We start from the raw sequence: 19264 nt of genomic DNA on the forward strand, positions 1-19264 counted from the left end.
TGCAAATATCTTCTTCCATTGAGTAGGCAGCTTTTTAATTCTGTTAATAGTTTACTTCACTGTGCAAGGCTTTTTAGTTTGATGTAGTTCCATTTATTTATTTTTGTTTTTGATTCCCTAGCCTGAGTAGCCAAAAAAAAAAAAAAAACAAAACACTAAGACTGATGTCAAAGATAACACTGCATGTGTTTTTTTTCTTGTAGTTTTATTGTTTCAGGTCTTACATATAACTCTTTAATTCTTTTTGAGTTTTTGTATGTAGTGTGAGAAAGTAGCCTCCTTTGAGTCTTTTGCATGTAGATATGTAGTTTTTCCACAACCATTTATTGAAGAGACCATCTTTCCCCCATTGTATATTCTTGTCTCCTTTGTCATAGATTAATTGACCATATAAGTGTGGGTTCATTTCTGGGCTCTCTATTCTGTTCTATTGATATGTGTCTTTTTTGTGCCAGTGCCATACTGTTTTGATTACCTAGCTTTGTAGTATAGTTTGAAATCAGGGAGTGTGATACCTACAGCTTTGTTCTTTCTCAAGATTGTTTCAGCTGTTTGAGGTCTTTTGTGTTTCCCTACAAATTTTAGAATTATTTATTCTAGTTCTGTGAAAAGCACCATTGGTATTTTGATAGAGATCGCATTGAATCTGTAGATTTCCTTGGGTAGTATGGTCATTTTAACAATATTAATTCCTCCAGTCCATTGGCATGGTATATCTTTCCATTTGTTTGTCATCTTCAGTCTTTCATCAGTGTCTTACAGTTTTCTGAGTAAAGTCTTTTACCTCTCTAGTTGGATTTATTCATAGATATTTTATTCTTTTTGATGCAGTTGTAAATGGGATTGTGTTCTTAATTTCTATTTTTGATAGTTCATTGTTAGTGTATAGAAATGCAATTGATTTCTGTATATTAATTTTGTATCCTACAACATCCCTGAATTCATTTATTATTGATAGTTCTAATAGTTTTCTGGTGGCATCTTTAGGATTTTCTCTGTATAGAATCATGTCATCTGCAAACAGTGACAGCTTTACTTCTTCCTTTCCAATGTGGATTCCTTTTATTTCTTTTAATTTTGTGATTGCTGTGGCTAGGACTTCCAATGCTATGTTAAATAAAAGTGGTGAGAGTGGACATCTTTGTCTTGTTTCTGATCTTAGAGGAAATGCTTTCAGCTTTTCATCGTGAGGATATTGATGGTAGGTTTGTCATACATGGCCTTTATTATGTGAGATATGTTCCCTCTATACCCACTTTGTTGAGAGTTTTTTATTTTATCATAAGTGGATGTTGAATTTAGTCAAAATCTTTTTCTGCATCCAATGAGATTACCATATGACTTCTGTTCTCTAATTATTTAAGGTAATATATCACACTGACTGATTTGGGGATATCCCTTGTATCCCTGGGATAAATCCCATTTGATCATGGTATATGATCCTTTTACTGTATTGTTGAACTTAGTTTGCTGATATTTTGTTGAGGATTTTTGCATCTATGTTCATCAGTGATGATCATCCTACAATTTTCTTTTTTGTGGTGTCCTTGTCTGGTTTTGGTATCAGGGTGATGCTGGCCTCATGAAATGAATTCTGAAGCTTCCCTTCCTCCTCAAGTTTTAAAAATATTTTTAGAAAGATTGTCTTTAATTCCTCTTGAAGTATTCTGTAGGATTAATATGTGAAGCTGTCTGGCCATGGACTTTTGTTTGTTGGGTTTCTTTTTTTAATTGCTGATTCAATTTCATTACTGGTGACTGGTCTGTTAATATTTTTTTTTTTTTTTTACAGTACACGGGCCTCTCACTGTTGTGGCCTCTCCCGTTACAGAGCACAGGCTCCGGACGCGCAGTCCCAGCGGCCATGGCTCACAGGCCCAGCCGCTCTGCAGCATGTGGGATCCTCCCGGACCAGGGCACGAACCCGTGTCCCCTGCATCGGCAGGTGGACTCTCAACCACTGCGCCACCAGGGAAGCCCTGGTCTGTTAATATTTTGTTTTTCTTCCTGATTCAGTCTTGGAAGATTGTACATTTCAAGAATTTATCCATTTCTCCTAAGTTTTCCCTTTTATTGGCATATAATTGTTTGTAGTAATCTTTTATGATCCTTTGTATTTCTGTGGTGTTGATTATAACTTCTCCTATTTTATCTCTGATTTTTTAATTTGGGCCCTCTCTATTTTTGTCTTGATGTGTCTGGTTAAAATTTTATCAATTTCGTTTAGCTTTTCAAAGAAGTAGCTCTTAGTTTCATTGATCATTTCTACTTTTTTAGCCTCTATTTCATTTATTTCCACTTGATGTTTATTATTTCTTTCCTTCTACTAGCTTTGGGTTTTGCTTGTTCTTCTTTTTCTAGTTTTGTTAAGTGTAAAGTTAGGTTGTTTATTTGAGATTTTTCTTGTTTCCTGAGGTAAACTTATAGGCTTCCATCTTAGAACTGCTTTTGCCATGTCCTAAAGACTTTGGATCATTGTGTTTTGTTTTCTTTTGTCTCCAGGAATTTTTTTGATTTCCTCTTGTTTTTCTTCAGTGACCCATTGGTTGTTTAGTCACATATGTTTAGCTTCTGTGTGTTTTACTGTTTTTTCTTATAGTTGATTTATAGGTCATAGCCTTGTGCTCAGAAAAGATGGTTGATATGATTTCAATCTTCTTAAATCTAGTGAGACTTGTTTTGTGGCCTAGCATGTTATCTATCCTGGATAATATTCTGTGTACAATTGAGAAGAATGAGCATTTTTTTTTTGTTTTGGAATGGCAGGTTTCACATATATCTATTAAGTTCATCTGATCTAATATGTCATTTAAAGCCAGTGTTTCCTTGTTGATTTTCTGTCTGAATGATTTGTCTATTGATGTAAGTGGGACATTACATTTTCCTACTATATTGTTGTGATACTGTCAATATCTCCCTTTATGTTTGTTAATATTTGCTTTATATATTTGGCGCTCTTATGTTGGGTCCATATATATTTATAATTGTTATATCTTCCTGTTGGATCAATCTCTTTATCTTTATATAATGTCCTTCATCTCTTGTTACAGTCTTTGTTTTATAGTTTATTTTGTCTGATACAAATATAGCCACTCCAGCTTTCTTTTAGTTTTCATTTGCGTGGAGTGCCTTTTTCCCACCCCTCACTTTCAGTCTGTACATGTCTTTACATCTGAAGTAGATCTCTAGTAGGCAGCATATATATGGCTCTTGTTTTTGTATTCATTCAGCCACTCTTTTGATTGCAGCATTTAGTCCATTTACATGTAAAGTAATTGGTAGGAATGTACTTATTGCCATTGTGTTAATCATTTGGGGGTTGTTTTTGTTGTTCTTTTTTGTTCCTTTCTTCTTGCTTTGCACTCCTCCCTTATGATTTGATGATTAACTTTAGTGTTATATTTGGATTCTTTTTTCTTTTGTGTGTGTGTATTATTCTAGACTTTTGTTTTGTGTTTACCATGGGATTTATATGCATGGCCTGCTGGTACAGTATTTGGAGCTCACCAGCCACTTGTGGGTTACCTACCCAGGGGTGTGGGTATATTAACTATCTTCTTACCTGTATCTTCATGGTTCCTTCTGTATATCTTTAGTTGTGGAATATCTTTTCTTCTAGTCTTCAAACTAGAAGACTAGAACTATCATTGTTCTCAATGATAGTTGCTCTGTAAATAGTTGTAACTTTGGTGTGTTTTGGGAGGAGGTGAGCTCAGGGTCTTCCCACTCTGCCATCTTGGCCACTCCTCTCTGTATTATTTCTAACAATGGTATTAAAATTACAATTATCTTAAAATGAACATTTTAATTTTTTAAAAAAATATGAGCTCCAAAAAGAAATGTTTTGTGGTTAACAGGTACAGGTCATTCTAGTCAAGCTCTTACTGACTGTAGTATCAACAACTCTAAGAAAAAAGATTTATCTTATATGAGCAAGGATTATCTTGACTTATTTCTTAAGTAAGAAGGATTGGAATTGATTAAGCTGTCTTTCTCCACAAAGGATTCTCCTGCTGTATAATAAAAGAACATGCACAGATTTTCTTTGTTGCACTTGTGAATTATCCTTGCCTATGCCTGCCTAGCTTGGTAGAAAGGATTCTTGAATTTGTATTTTCAGAAAACCTGAATTTAGGTCTAGCCCATGGCACCAAAATTTGCTTTGCTTCTCTTTTCAGATTCAGGGTTCTCAGCATTCTTAGTTTACTCTTCTGAAATACAAGAGGATGTCAAGATGAAGAATGACAATGACTAGCCAATCTCTCTAGTTTCAGCTACATCTAAAAGGTTGTGACTCTGGACTTCCAGTCCTAGCACAAATGTGCTTTATAGGCACAAATAACCCTCCACATCTGGACTTTGAAGAAAACAGCTGGAGGCACCATTCTTACTTTTGTATAATAAAGCACATTTTTACAGAGCGGATTTGGGGACAACCTCTCACTCGATTTTCATTAAAGAATAGCCAAGAGTGTTAATGACATCCCTCCAGGAGGCCCTGAAATTTTGTCCCAAGGTTTGGTAATAAAATGTAATATTTCATCACAAGTTTGTTAGAGCTGGGCTTGCTGCCTTTGGGAGAGATTGGCATCAATCTACAACCTCTTCAGGAAAAAAAAAGTGAGAAGCAATTGAGGGAAAAATGAAATGGGCCTTGTACTTATAAAGATCTATGCTGGGTAATCTGGCAAGGAGAAGGTCTTCTGATAAACAGGAAAATTCTGACTGAGAATGGGGAGAGAGGAAGAATATTAAGAGAATATTAAGAGAATATTAAGAATATTAAGAGAAGTGCTCTTTCAGTTGAGACATGGACTTCAACATTTATTGAAGTAATTTTTACTAATACATAGACAGAAGTACAAATTATATGAGAATTTTCTGGGCAGTTGTTGAGATGTACAGACTCCTAAGGTCCACCAAGGGTCTATTAACCAAAAAAGCTCTAATCATCTCGAATCTGCATTTTTAATGAGCACACTATAGTAGAGGCAATTCCTATTTCCATGCTTTAGGACAGAGGTACTTATGCCCCCAGTTACTAATAGTACTATCTGTTGTTAAATGATAGTTGAGTTACTCCCTGGGAGTTTCCCAACTCTGAATTCTTTTCCCCTGTCTCTGCCCCAGAATATCCTTCACCCAATTACTGATTGATATGGAGGGAGAGGGGTATTAACAAAAACATGGGCCCCTTGCCTAAATTTAGGAAAACTCTGGAGGGCCATTCCATTTCTAGAAGCTCTGAGGGATAGACTAGGGTCTTAGTTTCAAATGCACCTTAAACAACTTTTCCTCTGTCCATTCCTATTTCCCACACTATTTTTCAGTTTTTTTTTTTTCAAAAAGCAGACCTAATAAACTACCTGGAAAATAAAAACTTTAATTTCAAAGTATTATTACTGAGGAATTGGATGGAAGACACACTGTAAATAAGTATTTTTCTAGGTGCTTATCTCTAGACTTCAGAAAAATCAACAACAAAAGACCTCAGTCCTGGACTATGGTATAAAAGTCCAGGAATCTGTTTTAAACTTCATGGGTTGCCACCTACACTCTTAAGTCATTCAAAAGTTGCTGCAGAGGACCAACTGGAAAGGGCGGCTGTAACGAGCATGTTCATTGTGCAAGTAACAGTAGAAATGGTGACCACAAGAAACATCAGCAAGAGAAAAGCAATGGAAGCAGTGTTAAATGGAAGCTGCAACAAAGCAAGAAGACAGCTTCAGAGGTAGCCCAGTGGGGTGCCAAGCATATAGAGCAGCATCACAACCCCTCGTGGAAGGAAGGGACTTGGACAGTCACTTCGGAGACTAGGTGTCCTGTAAGAAGTAAAGTCAGTGGAAGACAGGGGCAGTTGGCATTCCAGCAGTCATGTTCACGAGGGTTCACCAAGAGACTCATTATTGATTTGTGGGTTTACTGTTAGAGTCTGGGACAACAAGTGTAGTTGATACATACAAAATAGTCTGCTCATCCTTCCTCATCTGAATTCTGCTCTCCATGGTCACCATGCAGGAGGGTGACTCTGCTTCACAACACACCTACACAGGTGAGGGGGGATACTGAGCTGAGCTTAGCGAATCACAATTTCTTCCTCAAGCCCCCTTGGAGGAGATGACCTGAATGACAGGAAGAAGCCAACCGTGCCAAGTTCATAGACAAGAGTGCTTTAGGAGCTACAGGTAATGATTCCAAAGTGGGAACAAGCTTGTCTTGGCTGAGAAACAAAAACTGCCAATATGTAGTGTAGTAAGGAAGAAAGATAGAAGTTCAACAGGAAATCATGGAAACAGACAGAAGGCAGATCGTGTAGGACCTTATGGAACAGGGCGTCCTGAGACAGAAGACATCTGAAAGCTTCCAAGCACATGAGTGACATGATCTCACACTGGCTGTTCCCTGGAGAAATACAGACGAGCAAGTGCAGAAGAAAGATAGATAGGTGTCTCTGACAATAGACACAGGATGATGGCAGCGTGGCTAGGGTGGAAGCAATGAGGATGAAGACAAGTGTCCACAGTGACTCAGGCCCTAATCTGACCTGTGCCATGGGAAAATCTGAATGTCTCCTTCCAATGCTCAGAACTAATAACAAGAACTCAAATTGGAAGAGTTTTCTGAATTTCTGACATCCTATGAGGTTTGTAAAGGGGAGTCCTTGTAGTTTTACAGGTAGAGAAATTGGGGTGTCCACCCACAGTCAACCAGAACACGGACAGTGGCTCCAGGACTCAAATCCATCGGATGATAATGCCAGGCTCTTCCTACTGGCCCACCGACCACACTTTAGATGTTCCGAAGCCTTTGTTTTTTCAGATGCAGAATTGTCTGTACTGAGTTCTCCTGGAGGTCAGAACAGACAGTTATAGCAGTTGTCCCGTCTGTGTCTAAAGGAGAAGAAGGCCACCTATTTCTAGAGAAAATCTTAAGGCTGTAGCGAAGCCCCAAATTGGGTGAATTAAAATGCATTTTTGAGGGCTTCCCTGGTGGCGCAGTGGTTGAGAGTCCTCCTGCCGATGCAGGGGACATGGGTTTGTGCCCCGGTCCAGGAAGATCCCACATGCCGCGGAGCGGCTGGGCCCGTGAGCCATGGCCGCTGAGCCTGCGCGTCCGGAGCCTGTGCTCCGCAATGGGAGAGGCCACAACAGTGAGAGGCCCGCGTACCGCAAAAAAAAAAAAAAAAAAAAGCATGCATGCATGTTCGAGAAGTAGAAGTTCTTTATATTTGAGTTAAATGTCCCAGTCCTTGGTCTAGTGGTTTGCTGAATAAAGAAAGTTTAGAAAACAGTAAGGAATGAATGAAACAAAAAACGAGGAAAGAAACATTAATGCAGTTAGTTGTTTAGGAAAGAGGGGAGAGAAAAGAAAACTGTATTAAACCTCTATTATGTGGAAAGTATTCCTTCTAGGTACTTTTCATATGCTATCTTAATTACACAATAACTCTAAGAGGTGAGTGTCACTCCCATTATCATTTAGATGAGGAAATGATGCTCCAAAAAAGTGAAGTAAGTTTCTCAAGTTTCTACAGCTGATGGGTTGCAGTGTCATCATTTGAATACAAGTAAATCTGTAACCAAAGCCAGAAGACACCTTGAATCAAAGCTCTAAACTTGTTCTGGCCTTGTGGACTTCCAAAGTGAGTAATAAGGTAAAACTTCATTTTGGGGTGAGAACTTCAGAATCTCCATTTTTGACATGTTATGATACTTCTTAATGGTGCTGAAAATTTCAGGTACTATGGTAGACTACCCAGGGTGGCTTTTTATTTAAAATCTAAATATCAAAGACTCATAAGCCTTAGAGCTTATAATTTACAATTCCTTTTGGCGGAAATGGATTCAAGCATAGTCTCAATGTCAAATTTAAGAGTAGAGTAACTGCCCAGAAATTGCAGATTTGAGGTTTTCTGCATTACAAATCAGGTCCAAAATATCTGGGTAAAAGAGACCCAGATGCTAGCCTCAGGGTTTATAGCCAGCTGTGAAGACTTGAGAACAAGGTGGTAAAGTTAACTGAATTGCAGTTTATCTTTTGAGATAAAGATCTTGGACTTTCTACCCTCTCCCTTTCTTTCTTTGTACCTTTCCCCATTCCAACAAAGATCTGAGGCAGCTGAGTTGCACTGAATAACTTGAAGTTTTCTTTCTACACTGATTCTGCTAATAGCTTCATAAAACTGGCCAATCAACTTCGATTCCAAACCGTCCTTCATCCAGGACTTTTATTTCCTGAAAGCTTTCATCTGGTTTTTTTTTGCTGTTTTTTTTTTTTTTAGTTAAAGAGACACTTCACATGTCTGGAGAGATGGGATGGGATGTGTACTTACATGACATACCCATGCCTCTGTTCTTTCTAAGACTGAACACATGTAGTGTAATTTTATCCTGATCTGGTCAAAAAATGATTGCATTTGATCTTGTGACTCAACTCAATCCGAGGCAAAGAAGAAAATGCAACCTTTCCCTTCGTTTATACAGCAGTTGTGCCTCTTTTGAGTCATTGCTGTCATACATTGCCAAAGTTATTGCAAAGATCAGGCTCACCCACTCACTGTACATTTTCCCAACATATCAGGATTAAACTCTTTGTTGCCCTGAATAGCAGAGCTAAAATAAGTCACTTAGGCTTGTCTTAGCTACAGTGTGGAGAGCTTTCTGACAGCAAATGGGTAAACCAAACTCTCTTGAGAAGACCCTGTTTCTATAGCTCAGGGGCAGAGACAAAAGATCCTGCAAGCTCCTCCCTCTTTCCCCGTGGTCTTCACATCTGGAGCTGATTACTCAAGGCATAAGCAGGTTAAGCTCTGAGTATTGTTTCTCAATCTTGAGTGAAAACAAATCCAACTTGTGGTGTCAGGCATTGTATACCAGCATTGTCTAAACTATGTACTGCAGGATGATAGTGTTAATCCAGATATTAACCAACATCCCTGTGGAAAGGATACCGTAGTTATCAAAGTGTAGAGATTTCTGTACGTAATGGGCCTGTCTTGCTGATTCATAAAGCTCATTAGCACGCTGAAGGTTTGTGAGAATTTCTTCAGTGAAGAAACTTGATATCCTCAGTGTTTCCTAATCACGCCTAAGGATAACACCCTTTTATCTCACGCAAGATCTTTCATCATCTCAGGGCACTGGAATAGCAAGCACTTAACTCCATTAAAAGTTTTCTTTCCAAGCACAGAGCCTGGCATATAGTAAACTCCTAATAAATATTTGTAGAAAGTCAAATAAGTACATGAATGAGTGAAATTCTATAAAGTAAGGATATATATTTATCTACACAGACTTGTACTGTGAATAATTTTTTTCTGACACAAGTACATTTAACATCACCCAACCCATGTTTATTGAGTTCCTGCTAGTTAAGAGGCTCTATGCTAGGAATTGAGGACTGCAGAATCTAGAACAAGATGATGGTAACACAGTATCATATATGGAAGAGAGATAGTAAGTATATGGTGCTATGGAATATATGTGGCAGTGGTACAGGGTAGATTTCTGGAGAAGGTGATATCTGAGTTGAGTCTTAAATGATAAATGAGAGTTAGCCATGCAAAGAGGTGACTCCACGAATATAGCCAATGTGCATGTATAGGAAAGTCCTCACATGTGCTGTATCTAAGCAATTGTTAATCATTTACGATTACCCATATATTTTATGTTTTGAAGGCAAAACTCACTATCAGAAATGCTTTTGTTGGGTAAGAGGACTGACTTTATATCCCAGGAAACCAGATAACAGAGGAACACATGTCAAAAATACCCAAAATATATCAAGGAAAACATGAACCACAAACCAAAACAGGAAATGTAGCGTTTAACATTAAGTTATTAAGTTAAAAATGTGATTTTTTTCAGAATTGTGCATCCTTATTACAGGAATTCTAGTGAATCACTGCTTCACCTTTCTCATAACTGAAAAAGAGCCTCCTACCCATAGATGTTCCTTTCTCTTAATTATGAAAGCCTCACAATCTCTATCTTCTCTTTCTGCCTTAAGTTATAAGTCTGTCCAGGGATAAAGGAGTTCTTTATAACTCCTGGACAGTTCTTTATAAATGGAAAGCTGGGAGCTTGATTTTTTTCTATAGAATTTCAACACTCTGGCTGTTTCTCAAGCTGTACTGGGAGTTTCACTCCCTCACCCACTTTTTTAGTTCACAAGCTTTTACGGAGTTCCTACCATGTGACAAACTATATACTAAGATCGGAAGATGGGATGCAGATACACTCTCACACAGTTCCTTCTTGCATTGAGTTTATCCACTAGTAAGAGAGACAGATATTAAGCAATCATAGAGATGAAAAAAAAAAGTACTAAAAATGTTCTATTAGATAGAATAGGGGAATGAACCTCATTATGGTAGTTGTGGAAGGCATCCCTGAGGAAGTAATGATTGAACTGGGGCTGAAGCGTAGTATAGAAGATAATTAAACAAAGATGGTGGTGGGAAGGAAATTAGGTTGCGAAAAGCTTTTGGAAATGCCCACAGGAGAGTAAGAGCGTGGTTTGCTGGAGAAACTCAAAGAATTCCTTTAAGGCAAGCAAAATTTATTATTTTTGAAATCCCAGCAAAGTCTGGCACATAATCACACTCAAAATCTGTTTGTTGAATGAATGCCTTAACTTAGTAGACAATGCCAAGGTAACTCTCTTTCTGGCGATAGAGGTATCAGCCCACTGCCCAAATCAAAAAGAAAGTGGAATCCTCACATCACAAAGCTATTCCTGTAAGCAAACTGCAAAGAATGCCACAGATTTTCTTTAAAGAAAATTAATTACTTGAGTCCATCCTTTATTCCTTGTTCTTTTATGTATTCATTTGCTTATTCACCAAATTGCTAGTCACTAAGGAGGATTCAAAAATGATGAAAATATGTGTCACCTTCAGAAACCTTTTGGTCTACCAGAATATTAGGATGTGCACTGATATTCATAACACAAGGCAGAAGAAAAAGCCTGGACTGCATGACAGAGATAAAATGAAATATGAGAGTGAGGGGGAGCAAGAAATCCCTTTAAGTTGAGGCATTTGGGGAAGAAGATGGTAGTAAACTTATGCCTTGAATGAATAATATAGAAGAATTTTGACAAATAGATATGGGGAGGGAAAAAGCCATTTCAGGTTGGGAGTAAAATGCAAACAAAGATAAAGGACAAAGTGTGTGCAAGAGGGAGCAAAAAATCTAGTTTAGTTAGACAGCAAAAATAGGAAGATGAAGGCTTGCAAGAGAGGATATAAGTAGATAATCATCAACCCTGAATCTTTTTTTTTTTTTTTTTTGGCTGCGTTGGGTCTTCATTGCTGCACGTGGGCTTTCTCTAGTTGTGGAGAGCGGGGGCTACTCATCATTGAGATGCTCAGGCTTCTCACTGCGGTGGCTTCTCTTGTTGTGGAGCACGGGCTCTAGACACGCATGCTCCAGTAGTTGTGGCACGTGGGCTCAGTAGTTGTGGCTCATGGGCTCTAGAGCACAGGCTCAGTAGTTGTGGCACACGGGCTCAGTACTTGTGGTTAGTGGGCTCTAGAGCACAGGCCCAGTAGTTGTGGTGCAGGGGCTTAGTTGCTCTGTGGCATGTGGGATCTTCCCAGACCAGGGCTCGACCCTGTGTCCCCTGCATTGCTAGGCGGACTCCTAGCCACTGCGCCACCAGGAAAGTCCCTGAGTCTTTCTTAAACATTTAATGCTTTTATCTTGTTGACACCGAGATTAAGTTAAACCTTTGTATTCAGAGTTAGACCTTAGAAGGATAATTTTGACAGAAATGTAGAGAATCCATTGGATGAAACTGAAGTGGGGGAAAATGAAGGATTTAGGAAGTGTTTTTAACAGTTCAGGTAGGAAATACAGAACATCTTAACCAATGTGAGAGATGAATTTGAGGGACAAGGCAGAGGTGGAATCAAATGGTCGTAGTGACCTGCTGGTTACAGGGGGTGTAAAAGAAGGCAAAGATAGTATTGGGGCAACTGGAAGGTTGTGATGCTATTCATTAACTGAGGATGTGAAACGAGAGGCAGATTTGGAGGAAATATGATGAGAGTAGCCAAGGAAGTGACTGGAAGAACAATACCAGTTTATTATAAGCACACTTGAACCAAATCATGTTATAACCATAATGTTTGTGTGGGATATTCAAATCCAAAACACCATAAAGTAGTTCAGTTTACAACAATGGTAGCACCCTATTCAAAAATACCTGCATGCACTACGATCTTTCAAATTTAAACATCACATTCTAGTGTTCCTCCCAGTTGGATTATTGTCTTCCATGACCCATCGTGAAATTTACTTTCTGTAGTTAAATCTCAACTCTTACTTAATACACAGCCTATACCTTAATGAAACTTGTCAATTGTTTTAAAATCACATATCAGAATCACACCTCTATTGTCCATATTAATTCCCATGATTCTTTTCATCTAAAAGTCCCTAGTTCCCACCCAACTTTGCACATCTTTAAGAATCACCTCAATACCATGCTATCTCGAAGCCTACCTTTACAGAACTAATTGTACATTTCATTCCTTCTTTTTTTATACCCACTATTTACACTCCTATTATTTCATTTTGTGTCAAAAGCTCATATAATTATATCACTCTTGCACAATTATAAGCTTTTGGGGTATAGAGAAAATGTACACCTGTTGATAATGACAGGTGTTCAGTAAACTTAATTAAAACCAGATATCTACCAACATACATATATGATAATAAAAGTAGAAAAGTTCAATAGGAAAATACAAATTTTTGAATTGAGTCATCATAGAAATTATACTTAGTCTAAGGGAAACAATATAAAATACTAGATTAAAGCAGCACTTCTCAAACTTGAATATGAGTAAGTTTTGGGGATCTTCCTAAAGACAGATTCCGGGCCTAGCTTGAAATTTTGATTCAATGGGTCTGGGGTGGGGTCACGAAGTTACACTTCTAAAAATTCCCAGGTTATGCTGATGATTTCGAAAGAGGAAGACGTTTGAATAGCGCTAGTTTAAAGGGTCAGTCTGACATCAGAATGCCTGGACTTAAATTCCACCACCACAATTCACTAGCTTTATGATTTTACGCCTCTCATTTAATTTTATCAGTGAGAACTATTCATAAAATAGTTGACCCATAAAATGTGTTTCTGGCAGTGCCTGACTCATGGCACGTGCTCAAAAATTAGGTGTCGGTGTGAGAATTCAGTGGTACAAAGAAGTCAACAGATTCCTAAAGACCAGAGTGGTTAAACTGTGGCCTGCAGTCCAGATCCGGCTCACCACCTATTTTGGTAATGCTAGTAAACTAAGAATAGTTTTAAATTTTTTAAATGATTGAAAAGTACCAAAAGAAAAATATTTTCTAACACGTGGAAATTATACAAGATTCAATTTTAGTGTCCATTAAATAATGTTATTGGAATACAGCCACACAAATTTGTATACATATTGCCTATGGATGCAGAGTTAAGTAGTCACATGACAGACCATATGGCCAGGAAAGCCTGCATTGTATACTATCTGGCTCTTTACCTTAAAAGGTTGACAACCTCTAATATAGCACCAAGTGACTTTTATCAGTAAATTACTGGGACTAGAACCATCACTATTTTGGTGTCTAGAGTGGCAATAATGGTCAATGGCTATAGTGTTCTGTTCTTAACGTAACTGTACCGAGGTAATAAAGGATTCTTAGGAACCGAACAATAAAAAGGATTGGGAAATAAGATGAATTTGAGGGATAAGTAGTAAAATGAATTAATTACCACTAAAGCTCCTCAAACCAGGAAATGCTATTAGATGCCCCAACCCACTTTTTAAAGAAAGCAATATTTATTGTCCTTTTCTGATTATAAAAGCAATACATGATTACGGTACTTGGAAAATACAAAAATGTATACAGAATATAAATCGGTCATATTCCCAAGAGTAGAGATAACCACGTTTAAACATTTTTGTTTTTACAAAATTGGGATGTTAACTGTACAAAATGGTTATATATTTTTAATGTAACATTTCTCCAACAACTTCATATTCTGAGAACATTATGTTTAATGGGTAATAATATTGCATTGTTTGGAAATGCCATAATTCATTTATTTATTTCCCTCATCATTAAATCTTATTTTAAGTTTTTGTTATTATTTGTAAATAATGCTATAACAAACTTGCCTACGACGTCTCTGAAAAATTGGTGATTTTTTTCCCACTATGACAGATTACTATAGTAAAGCAATTTTAGCCTAAATTTGGGCTGTTTTCAGGGAAGGAGAAGAAAGAGAAGATTAAAGAAAGACAAGGGTTGTGTTAATTGGGACTCTCTCTCTCTCTCTCTCTCTCTCTCTCTCTCTATTTTTCCAGATTTCCAACTATACCAACTTTGGAGATTTCTACCTCCTGATTAGTAACATTAAACGACTTCCATTATCTTTGACCAACAATGTTTATTTTTCTGTATACCCCATTCTTAAATCCATACCCTGACAATCAAAATAAAACATTTTGTTTCGTTTTGTTTGAATTCCCGCTTCCCTTAGAAAAAAAGGCAATAATCTTATCAAAAATATTTTATTTACAAAAAAATTCAATTATACTATACATCCTATACTGGAAATACATTGAATAATTGCTAAAATAAATACAGGCAATTAATTCAATCTTTTATAAGAATGAGAGAATTTGACATTTGAATGTTATCAAAGCTTAACTTAGAACATAAATAGTTAAAAAGGCAAACTCAAGTTTTAGTTTCATTTAATGGCATGGTCTGTTTGTTTTCCACAAGCTCCCCAATCAGTGAGAGTCTAAGTTGTAGAACGTTATATACTTTTTTGTGCTCTGAAGGTAGAATGTGCAGGTTTTTTCTTAGACAGGATGGATGAAATATAGAAGTCTACATAAAAAGGAAGCAGAAAGGCAGGAAGCACATGGTTGAACACTTCACATTTCTGCTTCATCACAATACTTTTTTTCTGCAACCCTTCATGTGTTCAATTGTTTTTAACACAGGTCTACACAGCACCAGCTACAAGGCAAGATGGGTCATGTCAAAAGTCAAACTGGATAACTGAGGCCCCGGAGTAGCTAAATTAACCAGGCCGAGGGTCCATCAATTTTTTTTATGTGCCAATTCTTTATACAACTATTAAACCTTGATATCATGTCTACTATGTAAACACATTTATTTAGGTCAAGAACAGAAGAGATGAAGCAATTATCTGTATAATTCAGAAAAAATCTTCCCTAGAAAGTTAAAGAGTACACATGGAGCTTGATTTGGCCAATTTTGAACCTATATGCTTTATCTTTATTATAATTTATCCCACTCACCCGTATAAACCTCATACTAACATGTAAAGTGAACTGACAATCTGGGGAAAAAAAGGTAGGTAAAGTATGTTCAACATATAGACAGGATCCAGTGAATACAGGTCACAGAACAAAATGATGAACTGCAGTGTATTTGTCCAAATTATACCGTCAATTTTTCCCACTTTCCTTTTTACTTAGCCTGGGAAAACACTGTGAGAATCTCCAAAAACAATCTTTGATACCCAGATTTTGTCCACTGCTGGATGCCTAGTATTTTCTTTTGAGAACTGGCATTCCCTTTTTTTTCAATCTTATGAAAAAATTGCACTTTTCTACCCCTTTGGCCTTGATTTTCAATGACTTCTTTTTTGTACACACAAGTATGAATTTCTACTCCCGAAGTGTGACAGGTATATTGGCCTTTTCTAAAAGAAATGAAAAAAAGTTAAAATATTGAGAGTTTAAATACTTTTTCACAGAAATAAACTATTCAATTTTAAAGGTAGAGAGAGAGAGAGAAACATTTTATTCTTTCTATCATGAACATCATCAGTCAACCAAGCTTCACATTTTGGGTAAAAATTTTTTAAGTATGAATTGTTTCAGAACCTATTTTATTAAAAAAAAAAAAAAAGGAAGAACAGGTGTATTTTGGCAGAGAAGTAAAATATAAAATATGCAAAATTTGTTTTAAAATTGGCATACAAAATTTTAAAACACAGTACAATTATATAAAAATACAGCACAGCCAACGGCCTGTAAATTTCCTTTGGCATTTCATTTGGTAGAGTTAAACAGAAAAACCTTTCTAAAAAAAAATTAGCTATCAACACAGTACATAAGTTAGATTGTATATGTTGAAAGAACTTTTCCTTGAGTTTCCAAAATCCTTTTCTTACATGATAACCCACATAAAGCATGACTAGTGAGGTATATAGGGCAAAACACTTAGGCAGATGTACAATAAGGAAAAAGTGCATAATCAAAGAATTCTTCCCATTTTCATAGAAATATCAGGTTAAATCTGAGTTCTTCTTGATGTATCATTTTACTTTGGCAGAATTAAAATAAACCCATACAAATGTCTTTGTTCAAGTCCCAGCAGCAGTGATATGTCTCCTTTGGTGGCATTATCTGATGCCACAATACCGCACAGTCTCTAGAGGAACTAAGGTTTTGTGTGTGTCTGCATCTGTAACTGCAAACATCAAACGTAAGATCATACGTCAAGCACCATGTCATACTGTTGTCCCTTCTTCCGCCTGCCACATTTATTGATGAGAACCACATACAGTGTCAAAAGCATGACCCAATAGCATGCATACAGCAACGTTCCAACAATTAAAACTGTCTGTTTGGATTCTGAGAATGGCTTTTTAGATTCCTTATAAATGGTGAAAATCACACCACCCAGGAGGATTGTAAACCAAACTGATACTGGAATGAGTCCTATGAAATTAACAACAATGGTTTTCCTTCCAGATGTGCCCCACCCAGCTTTGTTTATCGTTGCAATTGCAAACATCTTGGCAGGAAGTAAACTTGACATGTATAACACTGAGTAGAGGGACATGAAGACCATGACGATATTTCCTCTAAGGCAGCTGGCAAAAGATGATTTTATGAGACCCACTAACTGGACAGTTAACAAGAAGAGGAGGATGTTCCAAATTTTACCCCTGTAGAAAAGCTGGATTACTGTGGCAATGAGAAAGAAAGGGAAGAACCCAGTGATGACTGCTTCATAGGTCATCCACAAGTGATGTTTATGAAACCACATGGCATTGTACAGCCACTCTCGGAAGTAGGACTTGCTCCAACGGGTCTGCTGGTTTAACCATCTGAGATATTCTATAGGTGTTTCAGTAAGGCACTTGGATCGAGCTGTGTATTTTGTTGCATAGCCCAGACTCAGCACTCGGTTCGTTAGATGCCTGTCATCTCCAAAACTACATTGGCTGCCCATAAATTCTTGATTGTACCAGTCTTCCACAAATTCATGCAATAAGGAATTTCTGTACATTCCCAGAGGTCCACTAATGCACTGGACACATCCAAAATAAGACTGACAGGCCCTTTCTATGTTAAAAGCCATCCAGTATCTCACACTGCTTAGGAAAGATATCCAGGAATCATACTTGTTTAAAATCTGCAAGAAAAATAAAAGTAAAAATAATTAAATAAAGGTAAGCCCCAGCTAAAAATTCCAGCAAAATCTGCACCATTGTGAGGTTACTACCTAGAGTAATGTTTGTTGTTTTTGATGTTGTTTTTTAATAAATTTATTTATTTATTTATGGCTGCATTGGGTCTTCGTTGCTGTGCGTGGGTTCTCATTGCGGTGGCTTCTGTTGTTGCGGAGCACGGGCTCTAGGCACACAGGCTTCAGTAGCTGTGGTTCGAAGGGTCTAGGGCACAGGCTCAGTAGTTGTGGTGCACAGGCTTAGTTGCTCCATGGAATGTGGGATCTTCCCGGACCAGGGATCGAACCCGTGTCTCCTGCATTGGCAGGTGGATTCTTAACCACTGCGCCACCAGGGAAGCCCATGTTTGTTTTTTTTATCCTTCTATTTAGCCTCTTTCCTTTTTTTAACACAATTTTACATTATTTTCTTTGATTCTATATACTATATTAATTTGATAAGTTGGGTGTATGTGTTGGGACTTCTTGACAATAATTTTTTTCTACTCCATCACTCTCTGTTCTCTTTTGTTATGTGTTTTGTTTCTTTTTCTTGTTATGTTATAAAATTGAGATTTTTTTCGGCTTTGGTTCTCAGCCCTTAAATTATTCTCCCACTGGCAGTCCAGTGGTTAAAGATTTCGCCTTCCAATGCAGGTTGCGGGGGGGTCCATCCCTGGTCGGGGAGCTGGGATCCCACCCACACGCCTCACGGCCAAAAAACCAAAGACATAAAACAGAAGCAATATTGCAGCAAATTCAAAAGAGACTTTAAAAAAATGGTCCACATCAAAAAATCTTTTAAAAAAAATTATTCTCCCACTTCCTTACTATCTAATATTTGAAAGTTTTTAAGTCCTATGCTCTTCTCTTTTCAACTCATCCAACTCTATTATTCTCCTTCCTCCCCAGTTTTAGCAATGCCAGTGATAAAAGGGTTTGCTCTGGCTTCACCCCAGATCTGGAATCCTGAACTAATGCTCTACACAAAGGCTATTAAAATTATTAGTTTTGGGGGGCAATATTTCTTAATTCTCTCCTCTGTCTCAATTTTATTCAGTTTTCATCTGGGTTTTACATGCTTCCTTTTTATCACCAGGGTATTTCTTTGTCCATCTAGTGCACTTTCTTTGCCTTCACTGTTACCATGCATGTAAATATGGGTTATACAGCAACACAATACCTACATTTAAAGTCAAAATTCCACGTGCTTCTCACATCTTTGGCTAAAATCTAGTGCACTTTTGCAAAGAGCTCACTTTAATCTTCATATATTTTCACATATTTGTTTTCCCATTCCATAAATTTCAAATCACCTTCATTAATATTTGTTTCACTTATTGTTTCTCCATTGATAGCAAATAATGGGAAATAAATAATAATTGGAAAACTCACTTAATTGTTCCTTTGACTTTCTCTCTAGTGTAAATTTGAGACGCTGTTTCTCTTTTTTTTCCTTTGTATTCCAATTTGGATTTTTGACCAACCATATATTGTTCAGCTTTTAAATACATAGTTATATGACATAGACTCCATCTCCTGCCATACCTCCATTTCTTAACCCTTGTACTAAATGAATTCCAACATCATTTTACCAGAACATTAAGTTGTGGCTCAAGAAGATATGGCAGAAATTATTACACATTTACATTATAGTTTATATAACTTATCAGCCACTACATACTTGTGTTATAACCCAGGATTAAGCAAAGCAATCATAAGTTAACTTCAATTTAGACAGCAGAAGAGGTATAAAGTGGGTCCAAGGAACATTC

General features: G+C 37.2%; 1 protein-coding gene across 1 annotated transcript in view; it reads right to left on the bottom strand.

The window, feature by feature from the left end:
- Positions 1-15968: 15968 nt before the first annotated feature.
- HAS2 (hyaluronan synthase 2) overlaps positions 15969-19264 on the bottom strand; it is a 28149-nt gene continuing 24853 nt past the window's right edge. Inside the window, exon 4 of the mRNA XM_030875702.2 lies at positions 15969-17456. Coding sequence (XP_030731562.1) covers positions 16527-17456 — 930 coding nt within the window. The 3' untranslated portion in view covers positions 15969-16526. The remainder of the gene's footprint in view (positions 17457-19264) is intronic.

This window comes from Globicephala melas, chromosome 17 (genome assembly GCF_963455315.2).
Source record: "Globicephala melas chromosome 17, mGloMel1.2, whole genome shotgun sequence".
In the NCBI taxonomy this organism is placed as follows: Eukaryota; Metazoa; Chordata; class Mammalia; order Artiodactyla; family Delphinidae; genus Globicephala; species Globicephala melas.